The sequence below is a fragment of the Mus musculus genome, chromosome 10 (genome assembly GCF_000001635.26).
Source record: "Mus musculus strain C57BL/6J chromosome 10, GRCm38.p6 C57BL/6J".
NCBI classification, from domain to species: Eukaryota; Metazoa; Chordata; class Mammalia; order Rodentia; family Muridae; genus Mus; species Mus musculus.
Window position 1 is genome coordinate 87,862,171 of NC_000076.6, and position 23,630 is coordinate 87,885,800.

The window sequence follows — 23,630 nt, forward strand, 5'->3', positions numbered from 1 at the left end:
GCCAGAGTGTAGGGAAGTGTTCTCTAAGAACAGTCATGGGGATTACAGGCCTGCCCTTTCACAAAGAACCATGAAGCCCTGATGGGTTAGATTTATTCAAGTTTCCATGAAAAATACTGAAGGGGAAGCTCCGCTGTCTTCTTTTTATAACTAAGAGGAATCAATAGACATTAGCTCATTTCTGTAAACTCTGATGTCTTTGGTTGTATGGCGATGGAGTACTTCCAGACTGAAATCCTACTGAGCAAAGGTACCAAGGGCTTAACTGGGGAGGTACCTCCTCCTTAATTGCATGTCCTCTGTTTCCCGTTGACTTGAGAGTGGAGAGTTCCTTTCATCTCCAGCCACTCTATACACACTACTGAAATATTTACCTTGTGAGATCAAGAATCAGGGCCTCCTAGGGGTCCCTTGCCCCCCTCCTAATGCTAGGCTGAAGAACGAGCCACTAAATTGAAAATGAGTTTAAAATAGTTGAGTAAAATTTGCCACTGATATAGAGCCATTAAGTAGAGAGCTCACTCACACAGGACAGGGAAATGGCCATAAACTCAATATCTCTGAGTCTCACTCTCCAAACAAGTGGGGATTGAATGAATTTGCCTCAACTGTGAGATTCAAAAAAAAAAAAAAAAGAAAAAAGAAAAGAAAAGAAAAAAGAAAAAGAAAACCTCCTTTAAAAATTATAGCTTCCAGTATATCTCCGTTACCCCTTTTATAGGGTGGCTCACCTCATACTCTACTGGTGACTCTTTCCACAATATTGAAAGCATATGTCTCTGAAAGGGGTGAAGTCGCTCACCTTAGGGGCCTTCCTGGAAGAAAGTACACGCTGGTTCCACAAGCAGCAACCCTGAAAAGTGGGACGTCACCACAGTGTCTGACTGCTTCTTAGAATGAAGAGCGACTGGAGTCCCAGGAATGCTGACTTTGGCAGGGGTGCCATTTGGCTACTAACCATCGGCTAGCTTGTGCCAAACAAGGGTTCCTTGGTAGATTTTGTTATAAAGTTGATAACAGGGATCCGTGAGTGCTTCCCAGAGAATAAGTCAGAGTGGCTGCTGCTCAAGAAAAGGCTCTTGCAGGTTTTAAGCCCAGTGTCCTGCATTTAAAAAACGTCTCTCAGTCTGATAGTGAGCTAGAAGAGAGGACCCTGGCGTAAAAGATTACATTTACGTCCTGTTGAAGTTTGGGAGATGATTGTTAAACTCCCTGACCTGCTGCCAGCCTCCCTTTTCCTGCTTGTCACTCTCCCCTAAGGCAGGAAGAGAAATGAGAAACCCTCTTCCCCAAGGCAGCCATAAAACTTGAACATTTGCTTCTGACCTCCCATGACTTCCAGTAGAGGAGCTGGCCAGAGAGAAGTCTGCTGCCTGCCCTGTCTGATGGCAGGCCACTGGCCCCTCCCCCCAGAGGGGTCCTAAATCTTATACCCAGGATTTATGAATGCTTCACAAAGGGGCATAGAAGAATCAGGAGAAGCAAGACACACTGGGTTTTCCACCTCAGTCTACCGGTCATTAAATGATAATTCTGCCCACTGTCCACGCCCCCATTGAACAACAACATATGGGAAAGTTTACCCCTGTTATGGAGGCTTCTTTTTTTCTTTTTTTTTTCCTGAAGGCTCTCACCTCACATAAACCTTTAATTAAATAAAGACATCATGACTTTCATCAGCCTGCACTATGTTATGGAGGTACAGACTATGACCTTCATGGTGTGTAAGGAGAGGGAATCACACCTTCCTTTCACAATGCTTTTGTGAGACAATTGCATTCCTAAATCTTGCATGATTTTCCTGTTTTGAGACTGCTTGTTTGGTTTTCCACCTGTGGTTGTGTTAGCTGCTAATATTCGCAGGTAAGATTTCTCCGCCTCGTCCCCCACCTCTGCTCTCCCTGCCTCCCTTCCTTTCTCTCTCTCTCTCTCTCTGGAAGGCTATAATAATAGATTTTTTTAATACTGTTCTGGCCAGTATAAAATCTTCTTAATCTATGGACAGAGAATGATGCCCTGGTTAATTTAATATTCAAAGCAATAATAAATATAATGAATATATGTACCATCTGGAAATGGTCAGGTTTTAGATTATTTAAGTTGAAACAGTTTGAATGTAAAGCTGAGCACAATTTAATATTTGATAATTTAGATGTTTTATATCAGACTGGCATGGGGATCCCACCCCACACACACACATAAACACATCCCACCACAAGCACACACATATACGCGCACACACTAAAATAACTGCATCTTTTGTCACCCAATAAATGTTTGTAGCCCTTTTACCCTACTTATTAATAATAGGAACTCATAAAAGCTCCAGGAGAACCTCTGAAGACCCAGTAGCAAAGGGACTAACCACAGTTTGTCTGATGTCAAGATGGGCTCAGGCCAGGTCCCTCGGGGGCCCTTCATGCCACACTGCTCTTCTAGGACAGAGCGTTTGAATGAATGATGAGAAGGAGTACCAAGTGCGAGTCAACACATCGCTGCCCCATCCTTTCAGGACCCAGAAGGATACCTGAACCTCCTTTTTATTTTCCCCCTCCGACAGATAAAGATACACATCATGTCGTCTTCACACCTCTTCTACCTGGCGCTCTGCTTGCTCACCTTCACCAGCTCCACCACAGCTGGACCAGAGACCCTTTGCGGGGCTGAGCTGGTGGATGCTCTTCAGTTCGTGTGTGGACCGAGGGGCTTTTACTTCAGTGAGTAGCTCTCCCATCCCCTCTCCCAACCCTCTTCTCCCTGCTACAATGATTCAGAAGTAGATGGTTTCCTGGATTTATAACCACAGGGATTGGTCGAATAACTGAGTGACTGCCTATGGCTAACAGCCACCCTCCACCCCCCAACCCCCATATCCATCACCTTAATGTATGCATAACACTTCAGTGGGGCATTGGCAGGTTTGGGAGATTTAGGGTCGAATTTTCTTCCTTAAGAGTTTGCCTTTAACTGCTTCCTCTGGGGCCCGCTTCCAGAATTTATGGTCAACCCCCACTCTCCTGTTCCTCCCAATGAAGAAATGAGACAGCATAACCCTAAAGTATTGCAGATTTTGTTCTTAGACATTTGGGCACATATAGAAACATCCAGAGGGCGTACAGGACTACTGTGGGTGTTCTGAAATTTAAAGCAAAATGGTAAGGATCTTGCACCCCGAACTCATGTGAACTTAAGAAATGAATTAAATGGAGAACAAAGTAGATGTCTCCATGCAACACAAAGCCAGCATGAGTGGACAAAAGGTGATCATTGCCAAGAGATGTTTGTAAGTACATAAGCTTTCTAACTGTGAACTATGGCGTCATTATCAATATGCCCTCTATGCAGACTGACTTTAATACTTTCTTTTCTTCCTTTTGTCATTATGTCCCTTTGATGTAGTCCTTCCCTGGGTATTATATCCATCTAGAAAGGAGTCTTTGAAAACTTCAGCACCACATATCTTTTAAAAGTAGGTCTCAGACAATCAGAGAGTCAGCAGTCCATGGGAAGGAGACAGAGGAATCAATGTCTGTAAATAAGTCAATGGCCACCAAGGGGAGTGATCACTTGAAAAAAAAAATCTACCTCATAGGTATCCATCTCACAGAATATTACAATGCAGTGAAAAACTGAAAGACAGATGTGAACTCTGTACATTTCTTTGGAAGTGCAAAGAGTTCTTGGAACCTGGGCGTGAGTCATTTGCCAGGGCTCCTGTCACTCAAGTGGAGACAAATCACCTCAGTGAACCCCCACACCCACCCCCAAGCTCAGGCTCCTGAGATGATTCACACTCTTGAAGTCTCGCTTGTCTTCTTGCCAAATGCCAGCCTCTCTTGAGGCAGGTGATAGTGGCTGTGGCTTGTGTGGTATTGTGTGTGTGTGTGTGTGTGCGTGTGCGTGTGCGTGTGCGTGTGCGTGTGCGTGTGCGTGTGTGTGTGTGTGTGTGTGTAAGAAGGAGGCAAAAGTTTATTCATATAAGTTTGAAACTACGAAAGGAACTACCAAGGAGACTGGTAATGTGTATTTACCATGGTTTTGGCAAAATAAAATAAAAAAGACAACTTGGCAGAATAGCGTCAGAGACGGACATGCTTTCGGCTGTTTGAATGGGAAATTTTCCACTTTGTGCTCCCTGCCAGTCCTTTATTTGAATAAATTCACTTACTCTTCTGGCAATAGAACAGTTCCATCCAGTTCTCTGGTGTAGGAGAAATGAATGAGTTCATTAGGTGGGTGACTTTTTTTTTAATACCAGACTTGTTTCACCTTTAAGAACATACTATATCAAGTGAAATGAGACATGAACACAACTGCACAACGAATTGAGAGCATTCTATAACTCGCTGTAATCGAGCCATGTTTTCTCTTTGGAAGACATAAGTCATTCTTATCTCCAGTTCCCAAGGACTTTGTCTCCTCTTGGCAGGGCACTTGTGTAAGGGCCTTCTGGGTAGTGGCAGGTTGAACTGTAACACCCACCCTGATGTACTCCAGGAATTCCATGCACGGGACATGAGTATGCTTGTGCTGTTTACATCAGATAACGAAAACTGAGACGAGAAATAACAACTCAGCTGTAGATAACTGGGCAATACTTACATGTGTTTGCACAGACACTTGAGCGTTGAGCACTGACAACGGAAACCAGTTTTAATGGGCTGGAAAGGTTTTTGCATTTGATCACCAGGAGGATCAAATTTCAATACGTGTGTTTAAGTTGTGTTTTAATAACTTAAAGGGAAAAGAATTCATACGGTCACTTGATACTTTTAGCAGGGTTCTGGATTTCAAAACAGTGGCTGTATGAAACACGTGCTGTTGTGAATTCTGCCATTAAGAGTGTTTTTTTTTAAATCACATCCCACCATATACATGACTTAAACTAAATCCCAAGCCCTGTTTGGTTCCTTAAATGTGAAGGTATTCTTGATAGCTTTCTGATCAACTCCACAATCCTCTCTACACGAGAAGAGCCGATCCTTTTAAATTGCTTTAGTTTACTTCAAAACACTGGGGGCAGGGAGGGGAAGCATTTTGTGTGTGTGTGTGTGTGTGTGTGTGGTAGCACAAGATATAAATGAGAAACCGGGAGATGACTGAGAGACTGACCTTGCCTTTGAAGTACTCAGAGGTTAGAAAAAGAGTGTATATCATATGCTGTAAGGGAAAACAACCTTGGGAAAAGAAGTGCAATTCTTTAAGCTCTCCCTGAATCTTCCCCATCACTCATGACATGTCTTTGCCAGGCTCTGCCCTCTAGGTGAACTCCTCAAAGGCTGTAGCTATTTATCTTTGAAGATCAGTGTCAAGTTCAATGTTTGAGTGATACAGTAGCTGCTGGTATCTATCCATTGGAACTGGCAAGATTGAATCCAAGTAAACTGAATAGAACTGTTTTTGTGGGGCTCTCCCAGGAAGAACCACCAAGGATTAGGATCGCCAAACACTTTACAACATACTTCTCGCCTCCCTCGTGCCTACCTAGTTATTTGATGAAACTGCTTAGCTTTCTTTGCAGAATGCAGTGTAGGTATATCACCAGGAACTTAGAAGCTGTCCTTTGGCCATCTCTAAGCTACACTCATGGTCTGTTTCCTTCCAGAGCCAATTATTCTTACAGGCATTAACTGTTGTCAACAAATTTTATTGAGTTTCCTTTTCATCCCCTAAGATTTACTGTGTGGGGGAAAGTCAGCACTAAGCATTTACAGTCCTCGAAGCACCTTTTAAAGGAGAGTACCCTTTGCATGTCTGTACCCGCAGTTGACATTTACTAGATTTTGCTCTTATTTACAAAGTTTTATTGAGCCCATACCTTTTTATTTTAAGCTGGTTCAACTTCAATTTGGAAGTATATATTTCTCTCCATGGTGGAAGGCAGGGTCTGATCTTGGATTGATATTTAAACATCATAAAGAAATTTGCCTCTATATTTATTTATTTATTTATGGATAATACAAACTATTTAACAAAGAGGGGTTCTAAAATCCTATTAAAACTGTTCTGAGTATGTTTTTTTTTTGTTTGTTTGCTTTGTTTGTTTGTTTTGCTAATACTTGCTTTGTGTAGGTTGACCCAATTTTGCAAATGAGCTCACAATCCCAGTCTATCCTAAGTTCTGTGGAAGCAGACACAACCTCCAGGATGATCAGTTGTGAGTCTCCCTCCAGCATAAGTAGAGCAGTTGATCCAAAATTAATGTGGCTTCCCCAGACATTTTACAAAATGAAGGAGCCAATGACGAGCTAATTATGGGTTCTTCCCCATGTACCATAGAGAGAGGGCATGTCAATCAGATGGATGCTCTTTTGGTTCTGTGAGGAGGGCAGCGCCATTGTGGAGATGAAAGCTTACTAGCAGAGATTAGCTGGTTTGCTGGAACCCACACAGAGGACAGACGTCCCGTTATAACTTTGTTTTGTCTGAAGCACACCAGTGGGTAAAACAAAGTGAAAGAAGTGACGCTTGCCGCAGGTATAATTTTGGACAGTTATGGCAAGAAACCATTTTTAACATGCTCTTTGGGAACTTCTGGAGTTTTTCTCCTTTGAGGTAGTTAAGAAGTTGACAGACAACCAACCATCTTGAATGGTTTCAATTAAGAACGACCAGAAGAAAGAGAGGTTCTGGGGTCCTTTTCAGTTTTAAGAGTCTATAAACAGTCCCTTAAATAAACTGTATGTGCTTTACCTCAGGCAGTCTGGGGAAAGCGAGAAGTAAATCAATTAAAAAAGAAAGTTGGATACCCTTTCAGCTACCCCAGATTCATGGCTTTTGTAAAACATCCCTCCAATGCATGCTTATTAGGAACAGATCTGAATAAACCGATGACATTCTTCATGTGTTAAAGCATACTGTTTTTAAAGGGTTTAAGTGAAACTTTGCAATTAGCTTTCGTTATTATTGATTGCACAAACCTTCCGAGGCTTTGGTTATTATTATAAACTCGGACTTCTTCCTTTGATATGCAGAGCTCAGAAAACTACCTCCAGACCTGTCAATCATTATTTATAGGACTTTGGCAGGCATTTAAACTTCCTGAGCTGAAATGCCCTTGTCTATAAAACAAGGGGATTTTGTTAAAGCAAATGACCTTTAACTTTAACAGACTTGACATCTAGGTTGCAAGCAACAAGCATTCATGCTATTGGAGAAGGGAGAACCCTGGACTTAACTAGTGCCTGAGGACCATTTAACTTCTTTTATCTTCTTGACATCATTTCAGTTGGTCCCCAAAGGTAGCCAATCCGCTCACTTCAAGAAATAAGAGCCAGCTGCTTTGCTTTATTTCAGTTTGAACTTCAGTCCTCCAAGGACAGAACAGAAATTCAGACCTGACCACAAAGTCCGAGGTCATAAACCTAAGCTTGTCATTTCTCTTTGTTATCAAAGATGATTGGATGATACTCATCTTTCAAACACTTTCACACTGCTTTGACATGGGTGGTGGTGGTGGTGGGGCAATGAGTAAATTTGTTCATTATCTCAGAAGAGAATTTTATGAATCCACCTCAATCCTTTGGGCATCCTATTAGATACAGCCTGTCTAGTGAAAGAAGAACAACACAGTTTAAAAAGGCACCCATCCACCCACCACTCACTTAGGGCTAGTGTGGACTTTGAGCTCCATCCATCTGCATTTCCTTGCACAGCACCCCTATGGGAATTCCAGGCATGCATTTGTGTGAGTTCTGGTACAAGTTAGGGGCATGGTCCCTGCCTATGGAAAAACAATTCTCTTTGAAATTGATACATCTGGAATTGACCTTATAACCTTGCCCTCATTAGCACACAGAGCTAATAGGCCACAGATATTGTTTGTTTAAAAGGACACTGGGCTTTTATCTTGACCCTCCAATGCTCGCTACTACCTTTTAAAATATACCCAAGGGGACTTGTGTGAGGGACTAAGAAAAATGGAAGTTTCTGTGTGAAATTAGAAAAAAACTTTCAAGTTTATGACATGTTAATATTCATTATGACTGTCTTCTCCTGGATCAATGACCTATAAACAGGAGAATGACAGGTTCAAGACCAAGACTGTGGCCTCTTTTGAAAAGAATCCAGAGTTGAGCCTTAGCTCTGCAAACTTACTCAGTGGGAGACCTTGAAACTATGCGGTGCCTCAATTTCTTCATCTGTAAAATGGGACCTGCCTTACGGTGTTGATATTGGGGTTGAATGAACAGAGAGTTTTGAACATGTTAGTTTAGAGTGGTGCCTGGCACATCACACCATCCTAATTAGCTAGCCCATCTATTTACTCTCATCTGAGCCTCAGTTGCAGAATCTGCCATAAAAGGTTCAATATCTGAAAAGTCCACTTAGTTATTGACTCACTATTTTTTCTGCTTGGGGCAGAAACAATTCATTGTTGAGACAATCAATAGTAGTAACAATTGTGTGCATAGCATCAGTATAAATGATGAGAAGGGTGATCTGCTTGTCTCCCTGCTCTGTCTTTATCACCACTTTGACAGATAGAGATGGTTTACTGTATTAGACGAACAAGAAATGTAAAGGCATGGGCTGGGAAGATGCTCAGCAGGTCACACTTGTCCCACAAATGTGAAGATGTAAAGCCAGATGCGGTGGTGGTGCAAGTCTGCAATTGTAGTGCTCCAATAAAGAGACGTGGGAGGTATTCATAGGAGAACCTTAGAGGCTTGCAATCCAGCTAGTCTGACATACACAGTGATGAGAGACCCTGCCTCATACAAGGTGGGAGTTAGGAACTTACATCCATGGATGGCATCCCCACGTATGTGATGGCATTCAGGCTTGCACTCAGATACAGAACAGATACACCACATACATGCTCATGTACACACAAAGTGAGATGAGAGGTGCGGAGATTTTGAAACTTGATGGGTCAAAAAGCCAAGTCCACAGTTTCTTGTCTCCATGAAATACTCTCATTTTGTCACTTGTATTATTCAGAAGTCCACAGTTTTGTAGCCTAGGGAAATGCTCCCTAAACCCTAGTCAACCCCTGAAAAAATATAGAGCAAGACCCCTGGTATGAAGCAGTTGGTTTTCAACATTCTCTTGAAATGAGGCCCTTAGGGGGTGGGGAGAGGTATATCTATGTAATGAACTTGCATTTTTACCTCTGAGACCATTGAGAAAATACTAAGAAAATTTCAACAGAGTAAAGAAGAAAAGTTTCCTTTGATGAGAGATAGCTGCTGTACAAGACATTGCCTAGGACTCCCCCAGTCACTACACACACCCTTTCCTGTGAGATCCAAGATGCCCTCTGTTCTGGGGATCCTCACCCATCATTCACAGGTTTCATATTCTTCTTCCTCTACCAGAAAACCTCAAAGGTTTAGCTTCTTGCAGCATTTAGTTTGGAAGGCTTGCTTCTTCTCAAAGAATTGCCGGGAGGCTATTTAGTTGGAACACATGCTTCTAGGGGGGTACCAGGAAAGTGTTGCCAAAGGTGATAAAGGACCAGATGGGAGCCCGATCAAAGTGGGAGTGGCCGGTGGGTTGTAACACAAGATTTCCATCTGTGCGATGTGTATTTCAACCATGGGATGAGAAGACCTTACATCATCAATTGCAGGTAGACATTTAAGACCCCAAAGGGAAATTGAGTGTCACATAGCTTGACTGTTCTTCCAAATACCTTGTCCAGATACAATGTGCCATGCCAGCATCGCTTAGGTACTCCGTCAGAACCAGTCCCATCTCTGTGGGCTTCTAAACAATACAAGTGAGCAAATGAGTGTACTTCATGGAGACAAGAAGCTGTGGGCTTGGCTTTTGGACCCATAAAGTTCCAGAAGCCTTCCTTTTTATTTCAAAACCCACAGCCCAGATCCAGACACACTGAGAATAGGCACAAGGTCTCTCCCAAGGAGATTCCCCATTGTCCTCACTTACAGACCACAGAGGCTTTGATCCTTCCTCTAGCTAGATGTCCTTGACAACCACGGTGGCAAATTACCCTGTTTGCTCTGGGCTGTTTGTCTGGCATAGTTCCCACCCAGCACCTTTCCACAAAACTTCATAAGCTCTTCTATCCCAAAGAATTATTTTGGTTGCCTGGAAAGTTCAAACCTCCCATGAACTGTCAGACTGGGGAGACGACATCTCGGAGGAGGAGTTGTGTTTGTCTTTATCTATATGTGAGATCGTGTTTCAAACACAGCAAAGAGCTGTTAGTTGACATGCAATTCCCTAACTGTAGCAAGTTGTATGCCTATTTAATGCATTGTTTAGTCTCACATTGGCTAGAGCCATTTAAAGAAGCACTTGGCAAGCTCTAGGTTTGCATTCTTGGCATAACTGCCCCTTTTAGTTTTCCACTGAACCCTGGATACCAAGAAAAACCCTTCACTTGCTTTACGTCTGGTGTACTGCTTGATGCAATTCACCAGACCCTCTGCGAGTGGTCCCCTCTGTATTCGTCCGAAGGTAATTAATGGCTTTGCAATATTTGATCTGCAGAAGCAGGGACACAAAGGGAAATTGTGCAACCCAGAAGAGACCACACAGCCTTTTAAAATTAAAACCTTTTGCTTTAAATGTTCTTCAGGCATTCTGCAGGAGTAGAAATTTCCATTTCAAGAGAAAAAATAAAGTCATGCTGAAATGCCCAGGAAGATACTTAAGAACCTGATAATTGGTCAGATGTACACACCTCTATCTCCCTTTTAAAGCTACCTGATTGTTAAAAGGAAGGAACATCGAGTGCTCCTACAAGCTTAGAAACTTTTGGAAAATAATCTTCCCAACACTAAAACAGAAACCTAGAGAGAAGTTATGTGTTCAAGGTCACATAGCTAATTAGTGGCAGTAGGAGACGTGTGGATTCTGTTCTCTAATCCCAGTGCAGCCTGCCTCTGCTTAGCATGATTAATCATGCCTGTGTGAAATTACCTGGTAACTTCAAATGAGTGGGAACAGGGGAAGGGGGGGCTCAAGTCAAGTTCCTGCAAACGAGCAGAGCAGTCCCCCAGGGAACCGTGCATTCTAATAAGCGCACCTGAGAGTTGACAATTTGCTCCCTTGTGGCAGAAATTAAAGTCATCTGCCTGCCTGTAGATATGGAATACAATGCCTTCAGATGTGCTTTGGGCATTGAAATCTACTTATGGTATAATTTAGACTAATATTGTATATTATGTTCTTCTGGTCCTCTGACTACTCTCTCCAAACTCAACTTCAGTAGAACTCCTTTGGAATGACAAAGCTGTGTGTTCCTGGAAACTCTGAAACAGTCTCTTGAATTGGAAGATCTGCCGCCCCCCCCCCCCCCGAGAGATTTCTCTGTCTCATGCCAAAAAAAAAAAAATTTATACCTGATATTTTTTTCAGACTCTTAAGCAGATACTCTGTGAATCTCTAGTGGTTTCCTTCTTTGTGCCTTTTATGGGGTAGACAAGAAAGGCTGTCTGAGGAGAAGTGTGGTTAAGCTAAAGTTTGGTTACACTTCGTAAGAACTGTCAGGCAATCCTGTGTTTCTGGGAAGATAGCACTACCTCTGTGCCATTTACCCTGGTGAAATGGCTCTTTCATCAGAAACAAGCAATTTAGAAAGACTGTTGGGAGCCAAGCCCATGGAGCCAACTTCTGATTATCCAATGAAACTGGGGGAAAGGAGCATGAGCGTTAGAACTGTGGATTAAACTCATGTGTGGACTCCGCAGAATGTTTCTCTCATTCTTCCTCCATGCCCATTTATGAAACCAGGTAACATGTTCTGAAATCATATTCATTCTTAGACAGCCCCTCCTTTTCCTGACAGTGCTACTAGCAATAGGGGTTTCAGCTGCAGGAATATTGATGTCTGGGGTCTGGTAAATTCTACTGAAAGGAGATTCCTGTCCAGTATAGGTTCAGAGCAGTATGTTTGGCTCCTGCCAATGCCAGGAGTCCCATCCTCCCATTGTAATAAACACAGATATTGCCTAATATATTTTGGGGTGCTAAATCACCCCCTCCAATTCAGAACTACTGGACTAGGAAAGTGTCTAGAAGAGAAATAACTAACAAAGTGGAACAAAATCAGGCATAAAATTAAAGATAACACACCACCTAGGAAGCCTTCCTAAATGAAGGGATTATGGTCTCAGGCCTTGGTCGCTGATTCCAGGAGTTGATAACCCATTGCCTGGGTCAAGCAATGAGAAGAGTCAATGGAGCTAGAAAAACTTTTCTATGGAAATACACAGCTCTTTCTAGAAGCTATGTGAAAAAGCTTCAGCAGGCTTTCCTTTCTGCCTTGCAGCTATAGAACCCACTCACCTGCTTTTGGTAAGAGCGGTTAGGACAAAAAGAAATGGTCTACTACAAATCTGTAGGCCTTAGAAGTGAGCTTGAGATCACCTGAAGCCAGTATAAATGACACTGGCTGCTGGCACCTTTGTGCCTATGCCTGTTCCTTTCTTAGACCCATAATAAATAAACTCTCTATCCTTCACTAGTAAAAGGCATAGTTCAAAGCAAATGACCTTCCCCCCACCTTATTATGCTTTTCCTATCTGAGCATCATCAGACTCACTGTCTAGAAAGTCAGCAGTCGCAAGTTGAGTTTGACCCATATCACAAACAGCTCTGTGGTCCTGGGGAGGTCACTCTGATCATGAGCCTCACACTCCTCATCATAAACTGGGAATAAAAAGATTATAGCTCAGAAATCTTCTGAGACTCAGCCATAGTAGGGCTTCTGAAACTCAAAGAGCCATCCACAGACACATCCCTATTAACACATTGAAGGAGACACTTTACCTTGTGTCCTTACTCAGGACTGACTATTTAGTTCAGTCATTCAACCTCCACAACATTTTCTGTAATAATTACAATCTAGAAAAGTTAGCTCAGCCACGTATTCTCCTTGACCTTCTTCATTAAAAGTAACGGCACACTGAGATCTTCTTCTCACCTATCTCCTTGTCTTTAGATTGACCAAGGACTACTTACTGCTTAGCTTTAGTGTCAGTTTTTCATTTTCTCTTTCTGGAAGAAGCAAGAATGAGACAAAGCCTATCATGTTACCACACTGAGGCTGCTGAGAGAGTTTATTCTCTCGGAGGTAGTCAGGTAGTCACTGAAGCAGCATGCGTAGGCAAAAGATCTGTTTCCACCAGTCAGCTATTAGTGAGTTCTGCTTCGCCTCAAAGCATAGTGTTCAGCGGAGGGGTTTTATTTCTAGTCTGAAAAGTAATTTTCTCTCTCAAGTTGCTCATTGAAAGGATGTTTTTGTTTCATGATTGTCTGACTTAGATGATGATTTACAAAGCAGCTTTTTGCTTACGCCTGACTTTAATGGAATCAAAAGTATGAGTTGTATCACCCTATGGACCAGGAGCAAGGTGGTTTTTCTCTCTCAGAGGATTTCCATGCAACCATCTCTCGAGATACAGATCTGATGTAGAAAATATACATCCAGGGCACACAGTGATGTATTAGCTACTGTTGCTGTGGATTTCCATCCTATTTTATAGCTTGTTGGGAAAAACAGAGACTAAATATCCATAGATTTCTTTTTCCTGATCACCACAGTTGCCGGCATGAGACGCTTAATAAATCCCTGATTTGATATTGAAAACCTCACTCCAAAATCGAGTTTATTCTGCCCATTCCCAGAATAAGCCCCTTGACTTTCTGTTGGCTACACTGTCATTGTGTGTTGAGACTGAAGAGATGGGAGAATTCAGTCTTCCGGTCTACTTGAACTATCAGCTCTAAGGTTTTCCTCACCACTGAACAGTCAGCTCAAGACTAAGGCAACAGAGACTTTTCGAAGCCTTCCAGACTCTCATTTATATGTCCTCCCAAGTTTGAAAACCCTACCTCATACTCCATTCTTCTCTCTTGTGTTTCTTGATTCATTTACAAGAAGCCATTGTAGACCAGGGAAGTGAAACCCTGGCATATAATCAGAAAGACAGCACAGCCGGAGGGCCTTTGCTCAGTAAACACCACAATAAGGTTCTATTTGCCAACCAGAACTAAAGAATTGAAGAGCTATGGAGAACCATACACAGCCATCAGATCCAGAGAACCAAGAATGAGAGAAAACCTGGTGTGCACCAGGCCCTAAAGTAGACTATTGGGGAAAGCAAACTGCTCATCCACATCCAGTCCTAAGAAACTCCTGAACGAGCAGGCACATTAAGTGGAACCTTAAAAACTCAAGTAAAATAGTCCTGGTGACTACAGTCTAAGTCCCCACCATGAATTACTAGGTCACATTTTCTGGTTAGTGAAAGAGAACAGTCATGAAAACTCCAAGTGTTCAATCATTCTGAAAACACTTCTTTCGATTTCTATGAACCAACCTCATTGGGTTTCCTTTCTTCTCTATCAGTGTGACTTTATTATACTAAATTAGCTTCCTAAAACTTAGAAGTTTGATACATTGGAGGCTTCAAAGAGAAAGAGCAAAGGTGAAAAGGGAATTTTCCTGAGTCAGTTTAATGTTAGCTGCTTGGCTAATTAACACACTTTCTTTCGCTAGCTGATATAAGCTACCCAAAGCAAAAGGTGTATATTCCAGTCTTCCATGAAGAAGCTTAAATTTTCCTATGTATTTTGAGTTTTCTATTTCTTTCCATTCAAGTCTCCAGTTGTTCATAGGCTTATTTAGTTTGGCAGAAGGTGATGGTGATTCACGAAATGAAAAAATTTGAAGGCAAAGCTACTGAAAATGGATCTAATTTCTTAGAGTAATTTGGGAGCGAGAAATTGATAATTTGTCTCCTTTTTTTCTGGTTTCATCAGCTGCCATGCTGCCAAATACTTGCACTGTATGGATGTTTGGTTATTCCTGAAACGCATAACAAATCTTAGCTGCAACTCTATCTAATATGGCTGAAGAATAAAACTATAGTTGGCTCTCGGGCTCATTGTTCTTGGCTGGGCAGCCTCGATCAATGGCTATTGAGTGAAAACACAAGATCAGATGGAAACCATTTCCAGCTTGTTCCCTCCTATGGCTCCAGCCATTTTACTGTGTTCGTCAAGCACAGCAAGTGTTCCCAACAAGTATGGCTATATTTTCAGCACAGATGCAAATGATAGTGAGTTCCACTCTCTCAGCTTGGGTGTTGAGAGAGTATTTTTTACGTTTGGGATTACTTCTTTCCTGCTGGCTCTTACCTCCCAGGGTGGAACAGTTATTTGGAGGCAATGTCTTAGATGCTCAATGATGTAGTCACATAGTAGGCTTCCCTTAAGTTAGATTTTTTTTTTGAGGATCCTAAAGTTGTAGGAATGTAAGACTTTGAAAAGTGTTCATGCCCTAAGTCTGGTTGGCATTCTTAGACTTATCATAATAATGCTTTTACATGAGACTGTGGGATTTTATCTTAATACATAAGCTACTGATTGACCAGTAACTATGCAGAAGTGATGTATAAGCTAAAGACAAAGAGGGACTTACTTCTAGCTAGTTCAGAAGCTCTCACTTGCTCCTGGAAACCTTACAGTCGCTAGATAGGTGATGGGTTTCAAGATAAATAACTTTGACCTCACTCTTACCACCACATTAAAAAACAACAACAACAACAAAAAAAAAAAACTAGCAATACTAAAAAATAGAGAAATCTATCCCTTCAGGGATGTGATTGATAAATATAAAAAGTGTTTTATATCCAGAAACAACCTATTGTTCACATTGGGTCAAGTGTGTTTGACTAGCAAATGCTCTTAAAGATGCATGTTAATGTCGCGTGGTGTATGAAGGTAGATCTGAAGGCAGGCTGCTCAAAACACCCTAGGAGCTTATTGGAGAGGCAGGATCAGGGGCTCCTAGCACCCTCAAATAATCTCAAATTTGCATGTTAACTAGATCCCTTGGGGGATTGCATGGGCACTGGGGTCGGAGAAAACTTGTTTTAGAAAATAATGTGTGGCATTCATTCCAGAAGAAAGAATAAAAAGTAGGCACTGCTCAGCTTCTACTGAAGCCGAACGATAATGCTGAGGTCAAGCCTGCTTATAGTTTCTTCCAATGTAGAAGGCGAGGCAGTAGCCTCTATTTTCTCAAGTTAGTGGTTTCTCTACAGAGGAAATACAGAGATGCTCTAAGGATAACCCTGTGGCCTGATTTTCTGTGAACTAGAAATTGGAATTCCCAATTGCTGTAGCTGCAATTTTCAAACCTGTCACCAGGGCCAGGAACTGAGCTCCAAGACCTTAAGATCTTGCCAGTTTCTTTCTCAAGAGTTACAGTTTTCAGAAATAACCCAGCAACAGTGCTGTGTGTATATGTGCGTGCATGTACGCATATGTGTCTACGTATATACGTGCATTTGTACACATATATGTCTGCTTATGTGTGTATATTATATAAAAGTGCATTAAGCAAGAAAATGTGTTTCATTCCTATCACTTTGCCTCCATCTTTATGCCAGCCAGATTCTCAGATTTCTATTAGTCTCTGCTGACTGTTTCCCTCATGGCTCCTGTTTTGGTTTAATAGAAATGATTGGGTATGATAAGAATATATTTCTACCACCCATCAGAAGGCAAAGGATAAACTTTGAAACTGTGTCTCAAAGTAATATCCAAGTTTCCCCAGGGCCATTCTAGAATATGACAAATCCCCTGCTTGAGCATAATAATACAGGACCAGGCACACACACACACACACACACACACACACACACACACTCACACACACAAGACAGCCTCCTGGGGATTTGGTCCTATAGCAGAGCAGATAAAGATGAAAGCAAGCCAGCTTGAACTTCTGTCCCTTAAATGAGGCTAGAAAGAAACAAGAGTGGTTTTAAATCAGATAGTTAGAAGATCTTGGAACTACTCAGAACTAAATAAATCTAGTGAATGTAATAATCAAATTTGCCACTGGAACAATGCTATTAAGATTAACTAAGGTGTTCTACCTTGGAAATAGGTAATGGTGATCTCTTTTCTCTGTTTTTCAGGGGAAAAGAATAGACAATACAACTTCCACGTTTTCTTATATGCACTTTTCTTAAGCTCTTTGAAACTTCTTAAAGATACTTGGTCTAGAATCTTGGTGTTGTTCTTAGACCAAATTGTTACATTTGATCTGTTTAGAACCAGGTGACAACTATTTGCATACAATCACATCACTGACTCAATATTGACAAAATAATATCTACAGCCTTATCTGGAACAAGCAGTTCACAATGAATCTGAATCTCCTTAGTCCTGCTTTTAAAGGGTCCAGTTAGATACGGAGTCAAGTATATTGTTTGTCTTCACGGTTGCTAGCACTCTTCTCTCATTAACCTTTACCTGGCTCTTTGATAAAAACACATAGAAGTTAAATCACAGCAACCACCAGTTTCACTGTAGACTCAGCCACTGAGTATCTGCTTTGTGGTGAACGGAGTCCATGGGAAAATGAAGCCTGCCTTGACAGAAGATTTACTCTTGTGCCACAAGGACTCCTTAAATATCAATCTTACAACCCAAATCATAAGGGTATATTTCCTGCATTCTCTGATTCCGTCTCTTGATTTCACCATTTACAGAATGTGCTCTGCTTGGCCCTGGCCTGATAACAAGAGGTTAAAAAGTAAGCACAACCACTACACTCATGGAGTTGGTGAGCAGATCTCACAAGATTCCAGTCGCCACTCAAAACCCATCCAACTGTAACCCACATACATGAATTGTTATATGTGTGTGTGTGTGTGTGTGTGTGTGTGTTTATAAACATCAAAATATCCTAAATGAAAGCAAAAGGTAACACAGTCTCTTGGAAAATAGGCTGGCATACTATGGCGGGATCTGCTTTGAAGCCCAAGTGGCATCCCTTGTCTGCAGCTTTCAGAATATGCACTGTGAGCCCAGCACACACCATAGTGACCTTGAAGGGTTGCTTCATTCATTTATATAGTCATCTGCTGTTAGCACCAGCCCACACTGTTTCTGCTGAAGATATGCACAATCCCTTTGGATGCAAAATATCCACTTTTCTCTCATTCAATCCATCATGCATTTATTGGCTCTGTAAGATCACCCACTCACTCGGCTAACTTCCGCTGACTCATAGGAATACCACACAGACTTTATCTTTTGCACAACTTCATAGCTCTCCCCAGACATACCAAAGGTACACGTCATCAAGAATTTGTAAGCTATCAGGCTCTCTTTATTGAAAGAAGAACCCAAGTCTGAAATCCCAAACATTTAATAAACTTAGAGATCATCAAAGGGATGCTCCTTCAACAGCAAGTGAAGAATTTGGCTACAGGCCTTGTCAAGCAGAAAAGGCCAGGTTTGTAGCCAACTTAATGAATCATTTATGCAATCATCCAGTATGTTTAAGACAGTGTGGACCATCAAACTCAACTTTTTTAGACAAAGCAAGCTGTAGCATTATAGTTTGTTTTGCACCAAGATCGAGAACAGCTGTTACCAATTCACTGGAAGATTCCACATGTGTCCCTCCATCCAGTCCCATCACCATTCTGAGCCTCCTCATCACTCAGCAAAACTATTGCAACAGCTTCCTCGATACTCGCTCTGTGTCCAATCTTGCCTGACTCCAGCCATCCCACCCAGGAGATTCATCTTTATAAACACAGTTCTAATCGCTTTATTCCTTTCCTAAACAACTTTCCAGTGACCATGCATGGCTAAATAAATTGAGCCCAAATTCTCTAATTTGACAGCAAGGCATGTTAAAAGAGGGCCACTGCCAGACTTTGTCCAGTTGCATTTCTTAATGTTTCCCTACAGCAGAACCCACAAACCAACAGCCTGTATCTTGTATCTAGTCTTCATAAGTATTTTTCTTGGAAAAGACTGTGTTGGTTTTTTTTAATCTGAATTATCTGCCAATATCTTATTTATTTATTTATTTATTTACAACCCAAATGTTGCCTCCCCCGAACCCCCACTGATTTCCCCTCAAAGAATTCCTCTCCTCATCCCATCTCCCCTTAGCCTCTAAGACCTGGGATAGGTCTAAGAGGGTAGCTCCCCCTGCTTACCACCCCACACTGGTGCATGAAGTCTCTACAGGATTAGGCACATCTTCTCCCACTGAGTCCAAACAAGGCAGCACTCTGCTACATATGTGCCAGGGGCCTTGAACCAGCCCATGTATGCTCTTTGGTTGGTGGCTCAGTCCCTGAGAGCTCCCAGGGGTCCAAGTTAGTTGACACTGTTGGTCTTCCTGTAGGATTGTCATTTTTTGAGGGCCTTCAATCTTTCCCCCTAACTCTTCCACAGGGGTCCCCGACCTCCATCCAAAGTTTGTCTGTGGGTATCTGCATCTGTCTCAGTTGGCTGATGGGTAGCGCCTCTCAGAGGGCTACTATACTAGGCCCCTGTCTTCAAGTGTAACATAGCATCATTGATAGTGTGATGAATTGTTACCTGTTCCTGAAATAGGTCTTAAAATGGGCTAGTCAGCCATTCCTTCAGTCTCTGCTCCATCTTTGTCCTTGCATTGCTTTTAGACAGGACCAATTTTTGGCCAATATTCATTGAAGGACAACTCTCTTCATCTTGATACGTCTTTTCCTTTCTGCCTCACCTAAACTTCCATTGTTCTCAACTATCTTACTCTGGCCCATTTCACCTCTTAATATGACTTGCTTCAGTCCAAAAGTCCCTGAATCAGTTGGCTTATTGGGTCTACAAATGTCCGCAACATCTTCCAACATCCAACCTACATGATTTATTACCAGGTTTTGTTCATGGGTTTGTTCTCTCAGATGTAACTGACTTTGTAAAGTCTTCTAGCAGATGTCAACTTTCTTCTGAAACAAGAAAGCATTAATATTACTCTAGATGCTTTTATAATGTGTTCTATTTCATGTTGTTGGGTTTGGAGGTTTTGGAGGGTGGGGGTTGTTTTGTTTTGTTTTGGTGAGTGTTCCTGCTTTCTACTATCTGCTTAGAAATAAGCTTGTCAAAGGTAAGAGCGGGCCACATTTAATTAATTTCTGTAAGATTTCCCTAGCTCCCTGTACACAGTATGCTAATGTTGCATGGAATTCATTACGTTGCCCATTTTTCTTTGGACCCCACAGGCTGAGAGTAGTTGTGCATTCCCATGGGAATGCAGTAACTCATTTCAAATGCAGTCATGGCTGGGTTGGATGCTCCCTCTGGACTTTTAGGCATTTTCAAGGAGAAAGTGAGGAGTGATGTATCAAAAGAAAACTGCAGAGGGAATTTAGGTAAATAGAACATGAACCTTTCTGTTGGAAGCTTGCTATGATCTCCAGATTAAAACACTATGGCATGTCTCACAAGGAGCAACTCGTTTAGAAATATAGGAGCCGGTCTATCTCCAGGGCCCCAACTGAAAGCTGAGCATTGGCCCAATGCTAGGTAAACCACAAATATCACAAGAAAAATGAAACACTAAAGTTCTGTCTCCTAGATCCAAAAATACCTATTTCTACAGTTTTGGAGTGCCTATAAAACAGATTCTCATCCCTGAGGACCTGGAAAGATGGGTTATTCACCATCAAGATTATAGAGTCAATTTTATGTTACAGAAATGGATTCAACATAATGATTTTTGATTTGAATGGTCAACTGTAAAATGCTATAGAAAAAGCAGAAAGTCCCTATTGTAAATGTAATTAAAGTCTGAGATATTTCATGAACTACTATTTATTTACTATAGAGTTAGTGTCAACAAGAAAGCTGAATGAATAAAGCCAAAGACTGTACAGTACTGTTGATGGGCACCTATCATACTATCAAAAGTATGTTGTAAGGTCTGTCAATCACGTTTTAAAAACTGATCCTTACCTGTTTATTAGTAAGTTCCAAAACCTGCTATTTAAAATGATACATTAAAATATTATTCCTTTCTCTCCATTTGCCTTCAGACCATATTCCTGAATTTCCAAATCAATACCAAGAATTTTAATTTTACTCTCTTTATACATGATCATGTAAGAGTGCCCACTGATGTTTAAATGGACGATGGGTTGTATTACTTCTGAGCACTCTCTGCTGAGATGCCTGGTGAGGTAGAGGTTTGAATGTGTTTCCTATCCTGACAGAGGCCAGAGAGAGTATGAGGACAAGCTGATCTAAGTTAGAATTGTTGGAAAGATCACCTAGGAATCCTTCTTCTTGTGAGCTTGTTAGACCAGCCTTTCCAACATAAAATTAATACTTTCCAAATCCTACCTAGAGTTGTAAGATCCATCAGCCTCACCCCCGGCTGATCTCCATCCCACAATACAGATAGGGTCTGACAGAGAGCACCGTGGGCATTGATAATTTCTCAAAGCATAAGAATATTTTTCCTGAATTAAGCAGAGATCCTGCTCTAAGTGACTGTATGTATTGACGTAACATTTATTTCACTACCAAAAAGACAACAATTGTTATATAAGGGAACTCTTATAGCTTGAAGTTAACTCTGGTCATCACAAAGAGCTTTGAAGTAGCAGCTTTGAGCTGGGAAGTTTCAGGCAATTTTCTCCCTTTAAAACAGGGATCTGAGTATCCCACCTGTCTGCCAAGTGATATGAATGACATCTGTGATGTTGTTACCAAATTCAGAGACTCAAGGCTCACCACTAACTTCTAGATGTAATTTGCATAACAAGTTCTCAGAACAGAAGGAGAATTGGACTACAGTACATGTTGAAGCAGAAAGTGGGTCAGCCAGGCTGGTCTTCATGCACCTTTCTGGAGAGCCGGAGTGCTATCATTTCTTACTTGGGGTCATGTATCATTTCTTCTGACTGGAATGCCAAGGGCAAAACTGGGAGTCATTATATCATTGGTCAGTCCTTTGCACATTCCACCATCCCTTGAGTAGGGCTAAAAGGTTAATTACATACATCTCTCGGGCTACAGGAATGATCAAGACTGTCCCTGGAATACAGTTACTTCAAAAACTAGGCTTTTGTTTCAGGGAAAAATCTCCCACAGAGAAACATGGAAGGCGAAGGAGAACTATAAATAAGACTGCCATGTATGTCAATTATAAATAGATTTGTTCCCTTTTGATTAGAATATTAATGGTAGCAGAATGTCTACACTCAAACAGAAACAAAGGAAGAGTCTCTGACAAAATATTACTAAATGTTAACAGGTTTGACACCTGCTCCTTCGGGAGTTAGTTTCTCTGACTTTTCCTTAAATGAGGGCTTTCCTTCTCTTTTCAGTTTAGAATTCAGCATAGTCTTCAAATTCTTTGCCAAGTCTCCATGTACATGCAGATCCTTATAAGCACTTATAAACTGTGAGTAACCTGACCAAGGGATGACAGAAAAGGGAAAGTCTACTTCTCACACCTGGACACTTGCTAGATAAGGAATGAGTTTTCCTTTCATTCTGAAGGAATGAAACTCATTCCCTTATCCGGAGGGATCACAACTCTGTCTCTATCACTGGTTTGCCATTTCCCTATTCTCTGCTTGTGTTCATGAGTCATCTTTTCCCAGTGTCAGGGTGAGAAATGGCAGCTTCCAATCCAAGCTGCCTGCTGAGTTCACTCTGGGATGAGGACAAAACAGTAGGGTGCCTTTGTCCTGCACCAGGCTCCCCTCCGTGCAATGCAGAGACCTGCATCTCCTCTCTGCTAGGATAAGAGGACAGGACATCTTGCCCAAGTCTACCCACCTTGGCCCATTAAGGGTTTTGACTCTAGCCACCCCAGATGGAGTATTAAAGGAGGGGCAGTTGATAAAAGTAGCTGAGAGGTGAGGGCTGAGACACTGAGCAGTGATCCCTCTGGAAAACTCATATACATCTGATATGGCCCCTTCTGATTTCACTGTGGGATATTTTTAAAATGAGTTTAACTCATCAGTTGGAAATTCACTTCTTGACAAACAGTGACCACCATGACAAAACTGATGATAGGGTATTGAAAAGCCTGGCTCCCAACACTTAAACATAAGTTCTTAGAACTCTTGGACAGGTTGCTGTGTGTGAGTTCTGTCTCCAAGTGGCATTGCTGAACAGCTCAGCTCCCATCAGAAAGCTGGTGTGCTCTTGTCTGACCCAGAGCCACAGCAAGGGAATTCTGCTAACTACACTTGCTGTGCATTCAAGGTTTGAGTCAGAAGATCCAAACAAGACCATTACCCTGGGGGAAAAAAAATGAGCCCTTCATTCCTCTTAAATGTCAAAATACCTTTGGGCCTTAGAAGTCCAGACTATCATATCTAGTATTTTCCTAATCAAAACCTAGAAATGGCGATGTGGGTGGCTGGAGCCATGGCCTCCGTCCCTTTTCTACCCTCCCTCCACACCCCAAGCCAAGATTCTTCAGGCTTTGCCAGATCTGAAGTGACAAAGCAACTCAGGACCTTATGTGGCCAGCCCTCAACCTCCCTGCCAAGCACTACATTAATGGCAGACTGACTCAATGGGAGGTGAAGACATGAGTGTGTGCACACCAATTTGTTCCCAGACTGTTAGGTAAACAGAAAACAGAAAACACCCTCTTGTCATCCCTGTAAGATGTCTGACCTGTACCCAATAGCCTGACTTTATAGCCAGTGTTGACCTCTAACTTAGCTGGCCCCTTGATGAGCCATCTTTCACCTTCACTGAATCATGTATCTGGCTCTATTGGTGAACAGTTTTCATAATTGAGGATGTGAGGTCTTTTTAAAAATGATTCTTAAATAAGCTGTCCGAGAATGTGCTTGGAGGCTTCATAAAAAGAGTGCCAAGTCCTG

The 23,630-nt window shown here is 41.8% G+C and overlaps 1 protein-coding gene and 1 long non-coding RNA gene across 22 annotated transcripts in view, besides 1 other annotated feature; one reads left to right on the forward strand and one right to left on the reverse strand.

Moving 5' to 3' along the window:
* Positions 1-1,223, reverse strand: part of Igf1os — a 36,638-nt gene extending 35,415 nt beyond the window's left edge. Inside the window, exon 1 of the long non-coding RNA XR_871929.2 lies at positions 803-1,223. This is a non-coding gene — a long non-coding RNA (insulin-like growth factor 1, opposite strand). The remainder of the gene's footprint in view (positions 1-802) is intronic.
* Positions 1-23,630, forward strand: part of Igf1 (insulin-like growth factor 1) — a 78,783-nt gene that overhangs the window by 3,906 nt on the left and 51,247 nt on the right. For all 21 annotated transcript variants that reach the window (NM_001314010.1, NM_010512.5, NM_001111275.2 and 18 more), the window contains one exon: positions 2,561-2,717. In NM_001314010.1, coding sequence (NP_001300939.1) covers positions 2,561-2,717 — 157 coding nt within the window. The remainder of the gene's footprint in view (positions 1-2,560; positions 2,718-23,630) is intronic.
* Positions 6,064-8,568: an enhancer, noted in NCBI's record as "VISTA enhancer mm694". NCBI's record gives its function as "enhancer in: limb[6/10] | branchial arch[6/10] | nose[7/10] | tail[7/10] | facial mesenchyme[7/10] | other[7/10]" and the evidence as "EXISTENCE:transgenic organism evidence [ECO:0001131][PMID:17130149]".